Raw genomic sequence first — 19,167 nt, forward strand, 5'->3', positions numbered from 1 at the left:
TATTTATTTGCCCGACTCACTGACTGTAAGCGCGTGACCTGAAGCCCGTGCACGAGTCTGGATTGCGACCGGAAGTGATCTAATTCCAGACCCGTTTCAAGAGGCCCGACAGAATCGGGGGGATTTCTATGGTAAGTAATGATATTTGTCTGATATTTCACCTAAATATCCGCTTCTGTTAGAGTATATTTTAAATCCCATTTATTTGGGCGTGTAGTTATTAGGTTTTTATCAGACATTTCCTTTTTTAATTAAACAAATTTAGATAACAAGCTAGTATGCTAGTTTAGCTCTTTAGCTCCTGTAACGAAGTCATCTGTTTCCTATAAGTATAACTTTAACTTTAACTATTTATTTTCTTCGTATTTAGTTATGACTGATGTGTATACAGACAAACAAATATATACAGGCGTGACATGCTCAAATCTACTGGGTTTACCTGAGAATTCCCTGCAGGTTTTGGCGTGACGTCATTAAATCAGTCTCAGTTTGCGATGAACCTGGTTTCTCATTGAATGATAAGTTAACATGGTTTAATGTTTTACAATTAATCAATTTGTTCATGTGTTACATTTCAACGGACTTAAGGGAATGTTAAGTGATATGCCCTGCCCCATCCCCTAACATTTTTAAACACGTCCATAACTTTATTTTTTAATTTATATTTTTATTTGAACATTAAGAAATTCCACATTGTCGCTTGCTGTGTTCATACACATTTCATTAACATTTTGAAGAATGATAGTGGTGTGTGTGGGGGGTTTGAAAAATAGACTCCTATGTTATTCATCCCCTGAGAGAAACTGAATATTAGTTTGTGTGTCCTTCATTACCATTCATTCCCATCCCTGTCTGATTTTCAGGAAGAGATGTCAGGAGAAAGTGTGGTGAGCTCGGCTGTGCCGGCAGCTACAACACGGACCACCTCCTTTAAGGGGTCCAGTCCTAGTTCCAAATACGTAAAGCTTAATGTCGGGGGAGCACTGTACTACACCACCATGCAGACTCTGACCAAGCAGGACACCATGCTGAAGGCCATGTTCAGTGGCCGTATGGAGGTCCTCACGGATAGTGAAGGTAGCTGTGCTGTAAAAGCTGCTGAAGAAGTGTTTTAGTAGAATGATGAAGAACATGGATGCAAATGTGTGGTTATTATGCAGCGTCCAGGTCTCACTTTTCACCTCTGATCTTTCTTCAGGCTGGATTCTGATTGATAGGTGTGGGAAACACTTTGGGACCATCTTAAACTACCTCAGGGACGGAGTCGTCCCATTACCTGAGAGCCGAAGGGAGACGGAGGAGTTACTGGCAGAGGCAAAATATTACCTGGTGCAGGGCCTGGTGGATGAGTGTCAGGCAGCATTACAGGTAGAGTAATGGTTACAGATAGTTCACCCAAAAAATAAAATTTTCATCATTACTCACCCTCGTTTAATAAGATATCTTTTGGGGGGGGGGGGGGGGGGGGGGTGAAACACTCAGTTTCAGTCAATCTTGAGTACCTATAGAGTAGTATTGCATCCTTCATATCTCCGAAAAGTCTTTAGTTTTATTATATTTATAAAAGAAATATAGGCTGTACCGAGTCTTTCCGGAAAAAAACGAGCGCCTGGAGGGGTATCATGTGGGCGGAGCTAAAGAATGACGAGCACACCCAAAGCGGTTCCGTCCTCAAGCGTGGAGAAACCCATGTATGCTTTCGACCCATGTATGCTATTGATTGGATTCAGCTAATACGTGATCCAGAATCGGGCTGAAATAAATTGAACAGGAGCAACAGCAGGACGTCCGTCTCTGTGGTATGTAAGTTACTGTATTTAGTGGCCTGTCAACATTTGTGTGTCTTTACTCGCCGTTTATGAGGACATGATTCGGTTTATGGACTATTGTATGCGACTAAACCTTAGCAGTAGCAAGCAAAACGGTTTTGCACGTCAGACTAGTGTAACGTTATACAAAGAACAACAATGGAGTAACCGTTAGCGCATTTGAATGACGAAGCACGCGATTGTGTCGATTACTGATGTTTACTCACGCGACGAGCCAACAGCACAGACATTTGAAGCAGTTTTACTCACCGGCTGCTTCCAAAGCAGGACCGAACCTTTATCGCTGGGATCGCTCCGTCAAAAACACACTTCTTTGGTATGATTTGGTGAAGTCCTGTAACAGCAGTGACCGTGGAAATCTGCGATGTTGTGAAGCTTCCAGTCATTTCTGCGTTCAAATCGGTTCAAATGCAGCGCTGCCTTGCCGGAATGCTGTGCTGAAGCGTTGAAGTCGCTCGACGTCACCCATAGGAATAAAGTGGAGCACGGCGCGTCAGAAGTGTTCACGGACGACTGGATCTGCACCTGAGAGAGTGTTTATGGGCGTGCATTTCCTCTCTCGCTCTAGTCACACGTGTGCGCGCACCCTACCGGGAGAAGAGCCCGTACGGCCCATACAAGGACCTTCCGCTCTATTAACGTCAAACCGACCCATACTGGAAAAAAACTCTCCGAAACTTGTGAGAAACCGGAAGGAGTATTTTTGTCAAAGAAATACTCCATCAAACGTCCAACATTAGTTTTTGAAACTTTGTCTATGTTTAGGATGGGAATCCAAGTCTTTAACAGTGTAAAAAGCTCAGTATGCATGAAACAGCATTTCACCCCCCCTTTTAATGAAACCTGAGAAATTTGTGTTCCTCCATTTATTTGCATATATTACACTAATAATCATTTCAAAAATAATAATGATTGAAATTGCGTATCTTGATCGTATTTGTGACACATCATGATTTTTTTTTCAAGGATTGTTTGATTAATAGAAAGTTTAAAAAGAACAGCATTCATTTGGATAAATCTTTTGTGACGTTAAAGGGTTAGTTCACCCAAAAATGAAATTGATGTCATTAATGGCTCACCCTAATGTCGTTTCTTACCCTTAAGACCTCCGTTCATCTTCAGAACACAGTTTAAGATATTTTATATTTAGTCCGAGAGTGTATCCCTTAAGTGTATGCACACTTTACTGGCCATCTCTTGAAGCATCAAAAACGCTGCACAACGAGAAGAGGTGACTGGGGACCTGGGGAATGCGGCACCTGTAGTCCATTTCCTGCACACGCCTGTGCACGGTGGCTCTAGATGTTTCTACTCCAGACTCAGTCCACTGCTTCCACAGGTCCCCAAGGTCTGGAATCAGTCCTTCTGCACAATCTTCCCCAGGGTCCAGTCACCTCTTCTCATTGTGCAGCGTTTTTTGCCACACTTTTTCCTTCCCACAGACTTCCCACTGAGGTGCCTTGATACAGCACTCTGGGAACAGCCTATTCGTTCAGAAATTTCTTTCTGTGTCTTATCCTCTCGCTTGAGGGTGTCAATGATGGCCTTCTGGACAGGGTCGGGTCGGCAGTCTTAGCCATGATTGCGGTTTTGAGTAATGAAGGCTGGGAGTTTTTAAAAGCCTCAGGAATCTTTTGCAGGTGTTTAGAGTTAATTAGTTGATTCAGATGATTAGGTTAATAGCTCGTTTAGAGAACCTTTTCATGATATGCTAATTTTTTGAGATAGGAATTTTCATGAGCTGTATGTCAGAATCATCAGTATTAAAACAATAAAAGACCTGAAATATTTCAGTTGGTGTGCAATGAAGCTAAAATATATGAAAGTTTAATTTTTATCATTACATTATGGAAAATAATGAACTTTTATCACATATGCTAATTTTTTGAGAAGGACCTGTACACCGACTCCAAATTTATTCAATCAATTACTGTATATTGTGTTCAATAAACATAAAACATTTGTGATATTTTGCCCAAATATTTTATTTAATGTGATGTTGAATTGCTTTGCTTGTTAAGATAATGTAAACCCATGAGGCAAGAAAAACTTAAAAGCATATTCATATATCTAAAAAGTTTTGGTTACATGAGCCTGAGATCTTTTCTATAAAATCCATGCAAAAGTTAATATCATATCATTTTCAATACAGTTTAAGATGTACCAAATTTTCTTCCATTTTATGCAAAACATAAATCTTCATATGATCTCAGATCTGTCATATGGTCAAAAATAAGAGCAAAAAAAATCTTTTTTTTGCATAGTTGTTTGACACATAACTGTAATAATGTATCTTACAAAGAAGGACAATGTAACCTTGTTAGGTAATTAATGTAATTAAATCAGTATATTAAAAAAAATTCTGAAGGATTGTGTGACACCGAAGTAATGGTTTCTAAAAATTCAGCTTTCCATTACATGAATAAATTACATTAAAAAAAAATCAAAATATACAAAGCATTTAAAATCATTAATAATTCCAAAAATTTCATGTAGTATAAACATTAATCAGCGCACCTATATAGAACATAACAAATCAAATAGGATAAATAGAAGCTCGACCGAACATGCTTGATGCACATAAACAATCCTCATTGGTTCTTAGGGAAACTCAAATGTGATTGCGTGACACGAGAATAAACTTCATTTTAGAGTCCATTTACTGGATTTGATGTGCTCTATGTATGTGTCAATGTTTATTTGTGAATAAAAGCCTAAATTAAATTAGTTTTTCATATAAAGCGATCATGTCTCTGAAAAGTTCAGATTTTTTCTGAATAAATGACCTAAATACATCTCTCAGGATTCATTAAAAATATATTTATTTGTGTTTTGAAGATGAATTAAAGTCTTATGGGGTTGGAATAACATGAGAATTTAAATTTTTCGGTGAACTAACATTTTCCATGTTCAAGAAAAATATATATTTTTAAAAATTATTATTTTTAAAAAATGTAATCTTATGTTGTACATTTTGGGTTTACAAACATTGTCAGAACAAAGATGCGTATGAACCATTCTGTAAAGTTCCACTGGTGACATCATCTAAGGAGGAACAGAGGTTAATTGCCACTGCTAATAAGGTACAAACACTTCACAACCATGTATATCTTAAAGAAATTTGACTTGATTATGCCCAGAACAGAACCTTGACTTGTCTTTCTGTGTGTTTGCAGCCTACAGTCAAACTGCTGTACAACAGGAGCAACAATAAATATTCATATACGAGGTAAAATTAGTTGAATTTCTTACAAGGTTTAGGTTGGGATGTATACTGTTGAGCTTTCACCTGATCGATTTGCCCTTTCTCTTTGTAGCAACTCTGATGACAACATGTTGAAGAACATAGAGCTGTTTGACAAGCTGTCTCTGAGGTTCAATGGCAGAGTGCTCTTCATCAAGGATGTGATTGGCGATGAGATTTGTTGCTGGTCTTTTTATGGCCAGGGCAGGAAGATTGCAGAGGTGTGCTGCACCTCAATAGTCTATGCTACTGAGAAGAAGCAGACAAAGGTAAAGGGTGTTCAGTCGTACCACATGATTAAAATCATATTTTATCCAGTATATCATCAAGGTTTCTGCAGGTCTTAAAAAGGTTTCAAAATGTTTGCCCTTCAACAAATTAAGGGCTTAAATTGGAGTCTTAAATGAACAAAGTCATGGCATTGAATGTTGCATGCACTGCAAAGATGAATATCTTCCTTAGTATTGTTGTGTTGTTTTCCAGAGCAGATATCTGTCAATGAATGGAGTATGAAAACTTCTTTTTGCATTGAGTAGATTTTTTTGAACCCATTGGCAGATATTTGCTCTTGTTTTAATCAATAACATTTAATTTATCAGAAGACAAGACTTATGTGATTTTTGTAATCCAATAAATATATTTTTATTTAACAATAATTAGATATTTGCACTTGAATGCAAGATTTAAAATACTGAGGAAGAACATAACTTTTTGCAGTTTGATCAAAAGGTTTAATAAGTTATTTCCATATTCTAGTGGTTGGGAGTAGAGGTATACAAGCCGTAAGCCATTTTTTTGTCAAATAAATTTAAAAAAGCAACTGTTGGAAGTTGTATTTTCAAACTTCGAAGTGTTGCTAATACAAGTCATTGTTTGCTTTCTAGAAATTTACATTTTGAGAACATATTGACATTATTCCCTTTAATTTTTTCTTTACATTTTATTTACTTGGTCTTAAAGGGTTAGTTCACCCGAAAGTGAAAATTCTGTCATTACTTACCTTCATGTCGTTTGACACCCGTGAGACCTTTGTTCATCTTCAGAACACAAATGAAGGTTTTTTTTTTAGTTTAAAGCTGATGGCTCAGAAAGGCCTCCATTGACACCAATGTCATTTCCTCTCTCAACACACACAAAAGGTGCTTAAGATGTCGTTACAAAGCTCATCTCACTACAGTGATTCTACAATAATTTTATAATCCAGACAGAATTTTCATTTTTGGGTGAACTAACCCTTTAAGTTTTACCTTCAGAAAACCTTTTTTAATTGAAGATCAAGAACAGAACTGACATCTAAAATATTGTAAGTTTGTCACTCACCTTTTTTAATGCTTCCCTCCTTCACAGGTTGAGTTCCCAGAGGCTCGCATCTATGAAGAAACCCTCAACATCTTGCTCTACGAGTCTCAAGATGGCCGCGGACCAGACAATGCACTGCTGGAGGCCACAGGGGGCGCTGCAGGTCGTTCCCACCACATCGACGAGGATGAAGAGAGGGAACGAATTGAAAGAGTGCGAAGGATCCATATCAAGAGGCCCGATGACCGCACTCACCACCACCAGTGACCCTGCAGTTTCTCCACTTTTTAGTGCCTTAACAACTACCAGCGCTTCAGTTAGGTCCCTCTATTTGCACACAGACACGCCAGTGAAGTTTATACGGAGTCTGCTTCCTTAGAGACACAAAGGGATACTCTCAAAAAAGCTAGTATTGATAATGTTACATGAATATAGCATATAGCGCAGTACAGCATTGACCTCAAATGTCAGTTGTGCATTTGAAGACCTTACTAAAAAGGTATTATGTGATGAACAGAAGTGCGCAACAGATGATTTACTGCATTCGTGACATTCCCTTAATGTTTTGCCCTTCTTGCTAAACATCAAGCAAACTGCAATGAATATATCAAGTTGATCAGCTAAACTGTCATTTAAATGTAGATTTGCAGCTAAGGAATATTATCAGAGTTCTCATCCCTAGTATTTGTCGTCATTTACCTTTTCTTTTTTTTCTTCCTTTTTTTTTTTGAAGACTAGGGTTCCTGGTGCCTTATAGATTAATACTCTGTACTTTTTAGTGTTTTGGTTTTGCGTATTGTTGTAGATGTTGGATTTTTTGTTTAGTTTATCCCCAATTAATATGCTTTGTCGCTTTGAATTGAAGCGTTGGAGCAACCATTTCACAGTGCTGATCTGTCACAGTGTCTTACTAAGAGTGTCTTTCAGAAAATGAAGGAGTCTTCAATGAAGGAGGATATGACAATTCAATCCAGAGCTCCCCTGTTTTTACACTCATTAGAGGAGAGTGTAATATAAATTATTAATTTGTCACTGGTCATTTTATTATGCTTGTGCAAAAATATTTCCAAACTGTCACTTGATCTCTGTGCTGGACTTTTAAGAGGTCTATGAGTTTGGCCAGTAGAGGGCAGTATAGTGTTATGGTGCTTTCACTCATGTATATGAGCAGGCACTTTTAGATGATCAAACCCAGTAATTAGAGTTTTCTATGCCCTTAGAGCTACAATCAGTAAACTAATAGAGTAAACTCTGATTATGCTTTTAAATACCTTCCTGTTGCAATGTATTCAATTTCATCAAGTTAATTAGGCTTCTGGGTTTTATAAGTGATCACATACAAGAAACTGAGATGTAGTCAGAAGCGTTTGGATGTATATCTGTAATTGAGTAATGGACACCAAGTATGAGAGTGTAATCAGAGACTCGGCCACGTCAAAGAAAACTTCATGATGTAGAGGAGTGCGAGCTCTCTTTCGCTGCAGCGTGTAGCATCACAGATAGTTTGTGCTCATTAGTTTTATTAAAGATGTATTTAAAAAAAAACAACAACTATGAAATCTGTAATACTGTAGAGAAGTTTGTATAGACATGCACATGAATAAAACAATGTTTTGCATACAAATTATTTATACACAAGTTATCACAAATAAAGATTTCTATAAAATTCTTAAGACCAAATTGCTTTTGTTCATCTTTTATTTCTGTGGTTTGTATATTGGTATAAAACAATATTATAAATGGCTCAACAAAAAAAGCATGAAAATTACCAAATAAAATAGTCAATTTACAAGAAATGTCATCACAGGAACTGTAACCCTAAACAACTTGGACAAAATAGCTTTCTTTTTTACTATAGTTCTAATTTTCTAGTTGTACTTCCAATGATCAATGCTGCTTTGAATCTCCATATACTGAGCTCTTAGTGGTATGTTGTGTGTATCACATTTTGGGAAGTGGAGAAAGATATCTTCTTCCATAAGGATTTCCCTCATGAAATATACAGAGACTTGGTGACCTCCTTCAGATCATCGAGACTTGATCCGTGGAGCCACCTTTCACATTGAAAGAGTCTTAAGCACATGAACAATAGTATTAAATTAAGCACAAATAATCACTTACCACCATCAGATGACCATTTTTTCCTTTATAAATCATTGGATCCTGGCCGGTGCTGAAGTCTACCCCGCTCTCCTTTCCTGTCTGGATCTCAAACTTTATGCTGTGAGAAGATCAGGCGTTAACACATTGTTCCAAATGTACATGCTAGGTTGGAAACTAGGAGATGTTAGTGTTTTTACCTTCCCTGAACAACCTTGATGTTATTCTGCTTGTTTGCAATCATAGCCAGTTTGGTCAAAGCTTCAAACAGGTGGTCACATTGAAGTACCAAGTCCCCCTTGGATAAAGGACATTTTATTAGTACGTGCAAATTAAGCATGAATTTCTGTAACGTTCTACAGTTAAATAATTTAGAGTGGAGTAATTTCATCCCATGAAAGTCTGGTTTCCTCACCTTTTGTTTTGGATCATTAAAAGCCACATGAAGGATCATAACCGAGTCACCCAGATTACTGACAGAAGCACCTGTGTGAACAAAAAAATTCCACTTTACAAATACAAAACAGTATTTTAAATAATCTTTCACAATATTACTGTTTTACTGCATTTTTGATAAAAAATAAATGCAGGCTTGATTCTTTCATAAACATTTGTTTAAATCATAGTGGCTCCAAACTTTTGAACGCTAGTGTAACTTATAACAGATAATATTACCTAAAATTGTCTCTATAAAAAGAAAGTGCAAAAATGATACTTTTAGTATAAATGGTACAACATGCCCTTAAAGGGTACATTTTGTATCATATTTACCTCTAAATAATGCATACGGGTACCTTAGAAGTACATTATTGTCCCATAGTAATGCAGGTACTAACATGTACGCTTTAGGGGTATATAAGTCACAAAGTTTTACCTATAAAGATAACAGCCCGGGTAAGAAGCTAGAGAGGAATTCTACATAGAAATAATTAAAAGGAGATGACTAAAAGTTCTGTAAAGGTCTTTTATTTTACTAAGTTACTACTATGTTAACCCTGTTCGCTTTCTGGACCTACCTTTTAGAGAAACGTAGTCCACTCTCTGTTTGATTTTAGCCTCTTCTACCAGATATACAGCAGCCTGAGTGAGAACAAGTTGCCTTTGTCTGGGTTTAAATCCATTCCTGTCATACTTCACCACAGGAACACTGTACTGCAGAGAGATATTGTGTTTAGGTGGTGTATGGAGAACAGGTTCTTGTTCTATTCTGAATAAATAACAATTGATTTACCTTGATACGTTCATGTCGTATAGTCTGAAGAACCCTCGTATCAATATCTTGTTCATCTGTAATATAGGGGAAAATGCTTATGACATGCAAAAAGATCTGTTCAAAACGAAGTGCTTTTTTATGTAAAATAAACTGTACTGACTGATTCTAGTGTCCACAAAAGGAGCAGCGATGCTTGGAGGATAGCTATCCTTCTTTCCTTTAAAGATGGCACTGGTTACTACTTTTTGTTGCAGCTGTGAAAAGATTCAGCATTCAGTCTTCATCGTCATCAATAGCCAGTTAATAAACACAGTGATTAGGATGTAAGTGTACAGTGATAGTGACCTGTGCTTTTTTCTGTGGCGTAATTCCCCGCACATACTTCCTCACCATCATACGCGTGTGCAGCTGTCGCAGAATCTCTGAGGTCTACAATAAACAGCATCAGAGAGTTTCCCATATATATATATATAGAGAGAGAGAGAGAGAGAGAGAGAGAGAGAGAGAGAGAGAGAGAGAGAGAGAGAGATATCTATATCAGAAATGTTGTTTAAATATGCAAATGAGGTAGTATGTAATTAAATGTGCACAGATTTGCATACATTTCAAAAACTGAACATTGGATAAAGCCAGATTCAGTTTCCTGTTTAATTTTGTTTACATATTGGAGTTAAAGGTTTTTACAAAAGGGATTTTGTATGTAAGGGAATTGATATACGAGTAAACCCCTCTGTAAAAGCCTTCAGAATATAGCTAGGAATAAAACTGTAAAGTCAAATAGCCCAAAGTTAACCAGTGCATAAAAACAATGTGTTTGCCTGCAGCGCTCCAATTATGCTTTTTGTAAAATTCCTCATTTTGTTTTGAAGGTCTCCTGCCTACAACAGGTTCACATGTATCGAAGGTCAAAAAAAAAAAAATTCTCATAGTATACATTGCATATCATCACATTTTTCAATGATTCTCAAACAACTTGACGGATTAATCAGTCTCTCTAAATCCCTCCTTCCCATGAGCTGCTCTGCTCTGATTGGTCAGATGGCCCAGTCTGTTGTGACTGGTCTACTGCTTACAGTGAGTTTTTTTTTCAGAAGCTAACACCCATTACCATAACTGAACTTCAGCTCTGTAGACTTCCTCGGTCCACAACTATTGTACACACTGTAAAGATAGTAACGATGACGCCAATTTTACCAAATCAATCCATGCACGACTCTGATAATGAAACATGGAAGGTCTTATTCAATTCAAACCTCCATCGCAAGGACAACATGAGAAGGACGCATGGGTGTCACAGGCCCTTTTATCAAGTAAGATAAATGTAAGCAGCTAAACTAAACATTCATGTTTGACAGCTGCTGCTTTAAGTTAGAAATGTTAAACAAAAGACAAAAATATTCAGGCAAATGAATAAACTTCTGTCGAATTTTGACATTTTTAACTGAAAATGTGCCTATGTATAGTGTAGGCTTAATAAACAAACAAGAAATATTAACAACCATTTTCTTTAGATTAGGCATAAGATTAATAATGAATGTGTATATATTGTAAATTAATATAATTCCATTTGTAACCTTAATAAAAACTCATCTTTTTTCAGCCTGTATTGCGCATAATATTAGTAATTAATGTGTTTATATTGTATTTAATAAACTTAATAAAGAGTAAATTAATGTGTCTAAGAAAATTATTCATAAAACATAAATATCAGTATGTTAATATGTAAACCATATGTTTACTTTCTTCACTGACAAAAATTGAAAAACTATATCAGTCAAAGCTCTCCGGTAAGCTGGAGACCTACCCAATATAAAACACAAAACTATGTTTTTTGAAAATATATACATTAATAATTCAAATAAACTGGGTACTAACCCATCTTTCAAGAGCAAGTGTGTTGCTAATCCCGTGTTGAAGGGTGGGTCAAGTTGTCCTTCAGCAGACGACGTAAAACATAGGCGGGCGTTATACAAATGAGTTAGCTAGTGACATGTAGCCGTAACTGACTCAACTCATTTAGGCAGTTCAGACAATAGTACTCTGTTACTTACTTTACCTCGTTTTCCTGATGTAAGGGAAGGAGTACTGCGTCTTTAGATTTCTCGAATTACTGAAACATTTTTGTAAAATCACGCGGTGCTACTGCACAGTCAAAACAAGTGTCGAGACATCTCGCACGCTATTGGCTGGTCAGCGGGAACTGCATGAACCAATGGCAGTGCAGCATAACTGAGCGAACCAATGGGCACAAACCCACAAATTGGGGTTTAAAGCCTGTGGAACGGGGCACAAAACCCGCCAAAGAGCGCCCTTAAATACGCAGTACTCCTTCCCTTATCTCAGGGAACCGAGGTCACGTAAGTAACCGAGTACGTTCCCTTTCGAACGGTCAGTCAAGTCGTACTGCGTCTTTAGACGATATGGGAACCTGTTCAATCCCGCCGTGCTATTATAGGTGTAATGAAATGTACTCCCTTCAGTTGGACACTATTAAGAGCCAAAAACTTGAGTTATTGACATGTTATAATATATCCATACATATAAATATATTATCTATGAGTACTGGGCTCAAGAAGGCCAAGACATTTATTTATTCATTAAAATATTGAAGCATATGAAGGTCCTAGACGTCAACTTATTAATAGGACGGGTTTGCAGAGGCTGTCTTAGTATTTTTATACAGCAAGAACATGTGCCTGCAGTGCTGGGACTTCCAGGCTGTAGAATCAAAGTAGACGGTGAGGACCAGCCTGCCGATCTACAGATGTCACCAATAGAAACTCCACTAGACCACGCCCAGGATGAGGCCATGCCTCTGGTGGAGTGAGCTTTGACACCTATGGGGCATTAAAGGCCCATGGTGTCATAGGCTAACGCTATTGCATCCACTAGCCATCTGGCCAGGCTTTGTTGGTGACAGGAAGATCTTTAGTGTGGTCACCAAAACGTACAAAGTTCTGCTCCGAATGTCTGGGAGGACTGCTCAGTATATGTTCTCAGAGCCCTAACTGGGCAGAGCAGGTGTAACTGTCTCTCATCTTCAGAGGGTGGGAGAGCAAAGAGACAGTGATTGCCTGTGCTATGAACGTGTTGATAGCACTTTGGGTATATAGCCATGTCTCGGTTTGAGGATGATATTAGAATCGCCAGGGCTAAATTCTAAATATGACATGTTCACAGAGAGTGCTTGAATGTCACCAACACGCTTAACGGATGCCAGTGCTAATAGCAGGGCAGTTTTCAGTGAAAGCGGTTTTAATTTGGCCTTCTGCAACGGTTCGTAGGGAGGTCCTTTTAGTGCTTGTAGGACCAGTGAAAGGTCCCGGGCTGGCACTGTAGGAGGGCGAGGAGGTTGAACCTCCTGGCTTCCTTTAAGAATTTTATGACCATGTTTTGTCTGCCTGATTGGCCAGCTATCGGTGCATGAAAAGCAGTGATTGCTGATAGGTAGACTTAGAGTGTGGATGGAATCCGGCCTGCATCCAACATCTCTTGTAGAAAACGAGAATCTATAATATCTTGCATGACACTGGGTTATGGTTCCTGGCTGAACACCAGTCAGTGAACACTGACCATTTTTAGGGCATAGAGACACCTAGTAGATGGAGCTCTAGCTTCACTGATAGTGCTCAGGGCACTCACTGGAAGGTACTCAAGTGGAGCCACAAGCAGGACTGGAGGAAAAGCATAAAGCAGACTGCTGGGCCATTCATGGGTCAGCGCATCCTTACTCTTTGAAAAATAAAATGGGCAGTGACAGTTGTCTTCAGAGGCGAAGAGGTTGACCTCTGCCTTCCCAAAAACATTCCATATCATTTGAACTGTCTGGGGATGGAAGGTCTATTCCCCTGGTGAAACAAGGCCCCCGGAGAGCATGTCTGCTCCCTGGTTCAGTCTGACTGGCACATGCACTGCTTTTAGTGAATGTAATTTGGGTTTCGCCCATAGGAGATCTCGACCTGAGCCCGCCTTGGCAGTTTGTATAGGAGACCACTGTTGTGCTGTCCGTGCGAACTAGAACATGGTGACCTGAGACGTGGTAGAAAAGTCTCGAGGGCTAGCACTACTTCCAGCATTTCTAGGCAGTTTATGTGCAACCGTGACTCCGTGATCAACCTTGATTCGAAGGCCGGTTCGCCCTCACACAGAGCACCCCAACCCGTGTTGGAGACATCAGTGGTGACCACCATCCATCTGGAAACTGTCCCCAGGCTCACCCCCACCTAATAGATGCAGGAATTCGACCACTGGGCCAGGGCTTTGATGCAGCTACGGCCCACTTTGATCCAAAGCTGGCCTGGAACCCGTGATTTCAGCCAGCACTACAGGGGGCGCATGCGCATCAAGCCCAGCGGAAGTACTGGAGAAGCTGACGCCATTAGGCCTAGCATTCTCTGAATTTTTTTTAGGAGTCTGTTGGTTCCCGTGTTGGTTTCCAAGCGGCAACGTCCCGCGATCTCTCTTGAAGCCAATACGGAAGTAATGTAAACTGTAATTCCTTAACTGGCCACTAGAGGCAGGCTCCAGAAGGGAGCAGAATCTCATTGAGATTCTGATCTCTGAATTCTGATTCTGAATCTCATCTCATTGGCAACATGGCGACCAGCATTCAAACCCCTCACCCGTATGTATTTTCAATGGCATATTATAAACTTACGAGAATACTTTATAACTTGAAAGAAGTAAATATACGTTAATGAGCACATATATTTTTGAAAGAACAAAGTGTGTTTAGCTAAGAATAAACTAAAAAAGTTACACAGTGTAGCTTTAAGGGCATCTTTTGGCGGGTTTTCTGACCAGCCAATAGCATGCAAGATGTCTCGACACTGTTTTGACTGGGCAGTAGCACTGCGTGATTTTACAAAAATGCTTAATTAATTCAAGAAATACATTATTTCCCATTGCGCCTAAAAATGCAGTACGACTGACCGTTCGAAAGGGAACAATTCTTTCTTTTGGTAGACAGTAAGTTTATTTATTCATATACTTTTAAGTGTGGCATAAGTGTTTCAGGCTTAAAATATCTGTTCAGTTGTATTTATCCTTTTTATAGTTTTTTAAAATCTATTTTTTTTTTATTATATAATTCATAAAAGGTTTGTATGTAAATCACTTTGAATTCCCATTGTGTATGAAATGTGCTATTAGTGCCATTCAAATAAACTTTTGTTTGTAATAAACACTTTTTGGAGCCACTGTTGGGTTCCTCAGATTTGTGAATACCTCTGTCATAACTGGGGGAGGTGTCAGCCATGTGGTCTTGTCCAGGACAGTTTTTGGTAAGTTGACTTTGAGTCTATTCAGGTAGCTCTGTCGGACGAAGGCCAGGTATTCAGAGTTGTCAGTAGTTTTAGCATCACGTCTGGTCATATAGCCCTTAATAAACCTGCATTGAAAAATAAAATAAAAAAATGTCATAATGAGAATGCCATCTCATCACTTTAGTGTGAAAGGTTATACACCTGGTAAAAAGTGTATTAATATTATAAACTTACTAACTTTTTAATGACTTTGACAGCCCAGGCTCTGCGGTCTTTCTCTTTGCGTGCCTGCACTCCTCTCCAACATGTCTCAATTTTTGTAGCTAAATGATGGCAAAAAAAAAGATGAATCACACAGTAAAAATGAAAATAGTGCGTATACTAAAATAAATATACTTAACCCTCATCCTTCCCTCACACTTTGTAAAAAAAAAAAAAAAAAAACTTCTCTCACGGGTCCTAAAATTAAACTTAATATTTTTGTCCAGAAAGCTTATTTCATAATAAAAAATAAAAAAAATCTTCTATTTTTTATTTTAAAAAGTCCCGTTTTTATTTTATTTACCTTTAAATTACTAGATTTTATCAATAAATAAATAGCAATGCAAGCACATTCTTTACATTGTTTCAACTTATATTCAAAATAACACAATTTCATGCACAATTTCATGCACCTTTTGATTCAGCTAAAAATATCGTACATTGGGTGTCTTAGATCACTACTTGTGGAAAAAAAGATTATATAACATGATATTTCATAACTCTTGCCACTAGATGGCCTTATAGCTCTACATGGAGCAAATGAGCTGTTCCACTGGGTCCTAAAGTCAGTTAACAATATGCATTTAGATACATGTAGACAATTCTTTTGTTAAAGTTTTAGCATTTTTAGGTTTTTCTATGTGCACTGAAGCATTCTAGCATTCAATTAATTCCTATGGAGGTCAAACTGACCTACAAGGGAAGGATTTGTTAATTTTTTTAATTTCAACCACAAAACTCCACAAATCCAGTCATTTTTTATACATTCGTTGTTCAAGTGTGACAAAAGGTCTTGGACCACTCTGATGAACACTCAATTACAAAAAATAAATAAAATAAAGATTTTTCTGATGAGGGTTGAGGGTTAATGGACTGTCATAATGTATCTGTGTAAATCAATAAATATCGTTGCTTACCAGCCTCTTTCTGTTTTCGAAACTCTCCTTTGGCTCTGTAGCCTTTGTATTTGGCCTGTATTCTTGTAGCTGTAAAAGCAACATTCGTAATGTTTCACTGTTTCACATTTATATATATATATATATATATATATATATATATATATATATATATATATATATATATATATATATATATATATATATATATATATAAAATTAATTCATTATTATTATTTATTTAAATGTTTCTCTCTGTCTCTGTTACTTACCCAGGTTATGTTTGCAGATTTCAAAGGCATCTTCTATGGCAAAAAGTGTCTTGGCATATCGTATAAATATCTTTGTCCTGTAGAAGGAGGTGACATTAAAAATGTGGAGTGCATTTCAAATCAGCTCCCTAGCTTCCTAGGTAGTGAATCAGACAGGCCTTAAAATGGCTAACCGCCTGATCAGTGCCCTGACAACTGAACTAAGGAGTTGATTGAGACGCACTCAAAGTGTAGTTCAGGCTTGCGTGGTCAAAAACAGATTCTTTCACCCTTTAAGTTTTGTAAAGTTGAAAGTCCAAAGCAGCTCACCTGCCCATTTTATACTCATCAGGCTGGTAGCCTAGATGTTGCACCAGGGTTTCCACTCCATCTGCAGGTATACCTCTCCAGTGGGGCCAAGTGGCAGGACAAAGTGCTTTATACCTAAGGAACATTGCATATGCCGAGTATTTCAATGCTGAAAAGCTAACAGCTGTCAATTTAAGGGCTTTCAATTCTGCCAGTATACCTCTGTAGAAAAACCTCATATCTACGTCGATATGCAAATCCAGCTCGTCTGACCCTCAGGTGCTCCATTAACCCCAGATATTTCACCTGGTGCCTGACCAGAACTTCATCAAACTTGCCTGTGATGTAATAAAAATGCATTTGACTTACAAAAGTAAACAAATGTGCTTATTAGTATAATGGTAACATTTTGTCTTAACCCATAAGAACCCACAGTGACACGGGTGTCCCAAACACTTGTGATTATCTGGAAAGGTATTTTTAAAGCATTATCCCTCCATCTCTCAACCTATCTCAACTCAGAAAGTCCCTAAGTGACATATAAGGAACACCCAGGTTCAGTCATGGGACAATTTGTGTATTTTTTTGCCATGGCAACGTTTCCAAAATGGTGGCCTGTCTAGTTAGCACCATTAGCACATGTTGCAGTGTCAGCAATTTTTGAAAAAGCTTTTTTGTTACTAAAGGTTTGTTTCAACCCATGCAACAATTCTAACATTTAAATAACATATCAAATATCACACTTAACCTGATTTTAATACATTTCTTAAACAAATTGATAAAACAAGTAACGAAAATATTGTGGTGACATGTGTCACATCGGGCTGTTAACCTTACAACAGTTGGTGGAATTTTGATTTGACGTATTTGTCATATTAAGAAATATATTAATGAGCTGCTCAATTAATTTAGCTGATACATTTTGTGTGTTTGTGTGTGTGTTATATACGTTCTCTATGTGTTATATAAAATCTGGGACTCTGTTTAAAAAAAATAATATTGATTGGTCTGAGCATTATCTGCACCAAATGCCAGGAAATCGTGCATAAAAAATGAAAATGACAAATGAAAAATGACAACAATTGTTCTTAAAATCAGCAAGCCTGTCTGTACTGATAAGTGTTGGAAGATCCGTCCATGGCTTGATATGTTTTGTTAATAATTTTATATAGCATTTTTTTAAAACTGAGAAATAGATGCCCAGTGTAACATATATGTAACATAAAAAAAAGATCATAAACACCCAATGTCACATATATATTTAACATTACAGATATTTCACAAGGAGGGGTTGTATTTCAAAAAGAACTGCAGAAACATGTTACAAGTGATACATTAAGCCTGTTTTATATGCCCCATCATTTTCCTATAAGGAGAAATTGGTCTGGGTTCTTATGGGTTAAAGTTTAACTATGAGTTATATTACATGTTATGCGTTCACATTTTGACACAAGTTCTCACCTGGTTGTTTATTGTCATTGGACTTGAGGCAGCGCACGTACCATGCTTCTTTTGCGGTCAGAATCTCCGTCAGCTGCAGAAGACTGTTCTTGAACTGAGTGGCCACCTACAGATTTCATATTAAAATTCAAATAAGATTGAATGAGATGTCACATTTAGTTAGAAATCATGTGGGCTGTCAGAGCAGCAGTTTTTATTTTATTTATTTTTTAAATCACAATATTTTATCTTTCGCCGCTAGAGGTCGCTTATTCAAAACAAAGGCATAGATTGATGACGCCTAGGTTTCGCTGTTTTTTTCCACAGCAGATGAGCACTTCCACTTTTTCCGGTCATGCATGGTGTAACGCAGTGCAATTTTATCATATGGTGTATCATCTATTGTGTTTCCATGAATTCTACAAAATAAAACCGGAACTCAATTGTTAACACGGGTACGATGTCAATCATAGGTGACGCACGGACACGGCCTGGTGTCCTGGTTAAAATGACTTATTTCCCTGGATTTAAACATTCTTGGAAACATTTGGGATAGTGTAAGTACCTAGCCTAGAAATCTAGACGCACCCTAGCGGCAGCAAATCTAATTTGCTGCGAGTGTCGTCTAGCAACTCTCAATACTCTGAGCTGTAAACGCTAAACTCTGGTCGGGCCAATCACATTGTGTATAGAGTCGGTGGGCGGGGCTTAACATAATGACGGCCGAGTTGCGCTTGCGTTCTACTAGTAAACATAGAAGCTGGCGAGCAGTGGCCTTTCAAATCAGCTTTGACCGCGACTCTGGAAGACTTGGAGTTAAGCTTTTCTCTGAGAAAAGAACAAAGAACGGCACTGAAGTCATTTTTAAAAAGGGAAGATGTGTTCGGAGTTTTGCCGGCCGGATACGGCGAATGTTTAATCTATCAACAAGCTCTGTTTCACCTTCGTTGGTTGGTTGTAGCGCTATCCTATCGCGTGCAGAGGGAGTTTGAAAGACAACCGTTTATCCCGCCCCTCGGATTGAGCCCTGTCAATGGTGAGTTTCCAGACCAAACATCTTG

The 19,167-nt window shown here is 38.0% G+C and overlaps 2 protein-coding genes across 2 annotated transcripts in view; one reads left to right on the forward strand and one right to left on the reverse strand.

Annotated features, from left to right (window-relative positions):
• kctd10 (potassium channel tetramerization domain containing 10) lies at positions 1-8,052 on the forward strand. The gene is made up of 7 exons (XM_067439325.1): positions 1-131; positions 864-1,077; positions 1,199-1,368; positions 4,826-4,912; positions 5,006-5,058; positions 5,147-5,342; positions 6,421-8,052. The coding sequence occupies exons 1-7, from the start codon at positions 129-131 to the stop codon at positions 6,637-6,639; spliced, it is 942 nt and encodes a 313-aa protein (XP_067295426.1). The 5' UTR covers positions 1-128; the 3' UTR covers positions 6,640-8,052.
• Positions 7,073-19,167, reverse strand: part of myo1ha (myosin IHa) — a 21,717-nt gene continuing 9,622 nt past the window's right edge. The window contains 15 exon segments of the mRNA XM_067439324.1: positions 7,073-8,426; positions 8,494-8,593; positions 8,673-8,770; positions 8,888-8,958; positions 9,489-9,624; positions 9,704-9,759; positions 9,846-9,939; positions 10,031-10,114; positions 14,912-15,074; positions 15,188-15,272; positions 16,128-16,196; positions 16,379-16,455; positions 16,688-16,801; positions 16,887-17,004; positions 18,128-18,233. Of these exon segments, the coding sequence (XP_067295425.1) occupies positions 8,400-8,426; positions 8,494-8,593; positions 8,673-8,770; positions 8,888-8,958; positions 9,489-9,624; positions 9,704-9,759; positions 9,846-9,939; positions 10,031-10,114; positions 14,912-15,074; positions 15,188-15,272; positions 16,128-16,196; positions 16,379-16,455; positions 16,688-16,801; positions 16,887-17,004; positions 18,128-18,233 (1,398 nt within the window). The 3' untranslated portion in view covers positions 7,073-8,399.

Source organism: Pseudorasbora parva, chromosome 3 (genome assembly GCF_024679245.1).
Source record: "Pseudorasbora parva isolate DD20220531a chromosome 3, ASM2467924v1, whole genome shotgun sequence".
In the NCBI taxonomy this organism is placed as follows: domain Eukaryota; kingdom Metazoa; phylum Chordata; class Actinopteri; order Cypriniformes; family Gobionidae; genus Pseudorasbora; species Pseudorasbora parva.

What these genes read in the sequence shown, in the direction of transcription:
- kctd10 (XM_067439325.1), top strand. An exon ending in TAATTGCCACTGCTAATAAG is followed by an intron (nt 4,913 to 5,005) that starts GTACAAACACTT and finishes GTGTGTTTGCAG; the next exon opens with CCTACAGTCAAACTGCTGTA. An exon ending in CTGAGAAGAAGCAGACAAAG is followed by an intron (nt 5,343 to 6,420) that starts GTAAAGGGTGTT and finishes CCTCCTTCACAG; the next exon opens with GTTGAGTTCCCAGAGGCTCG.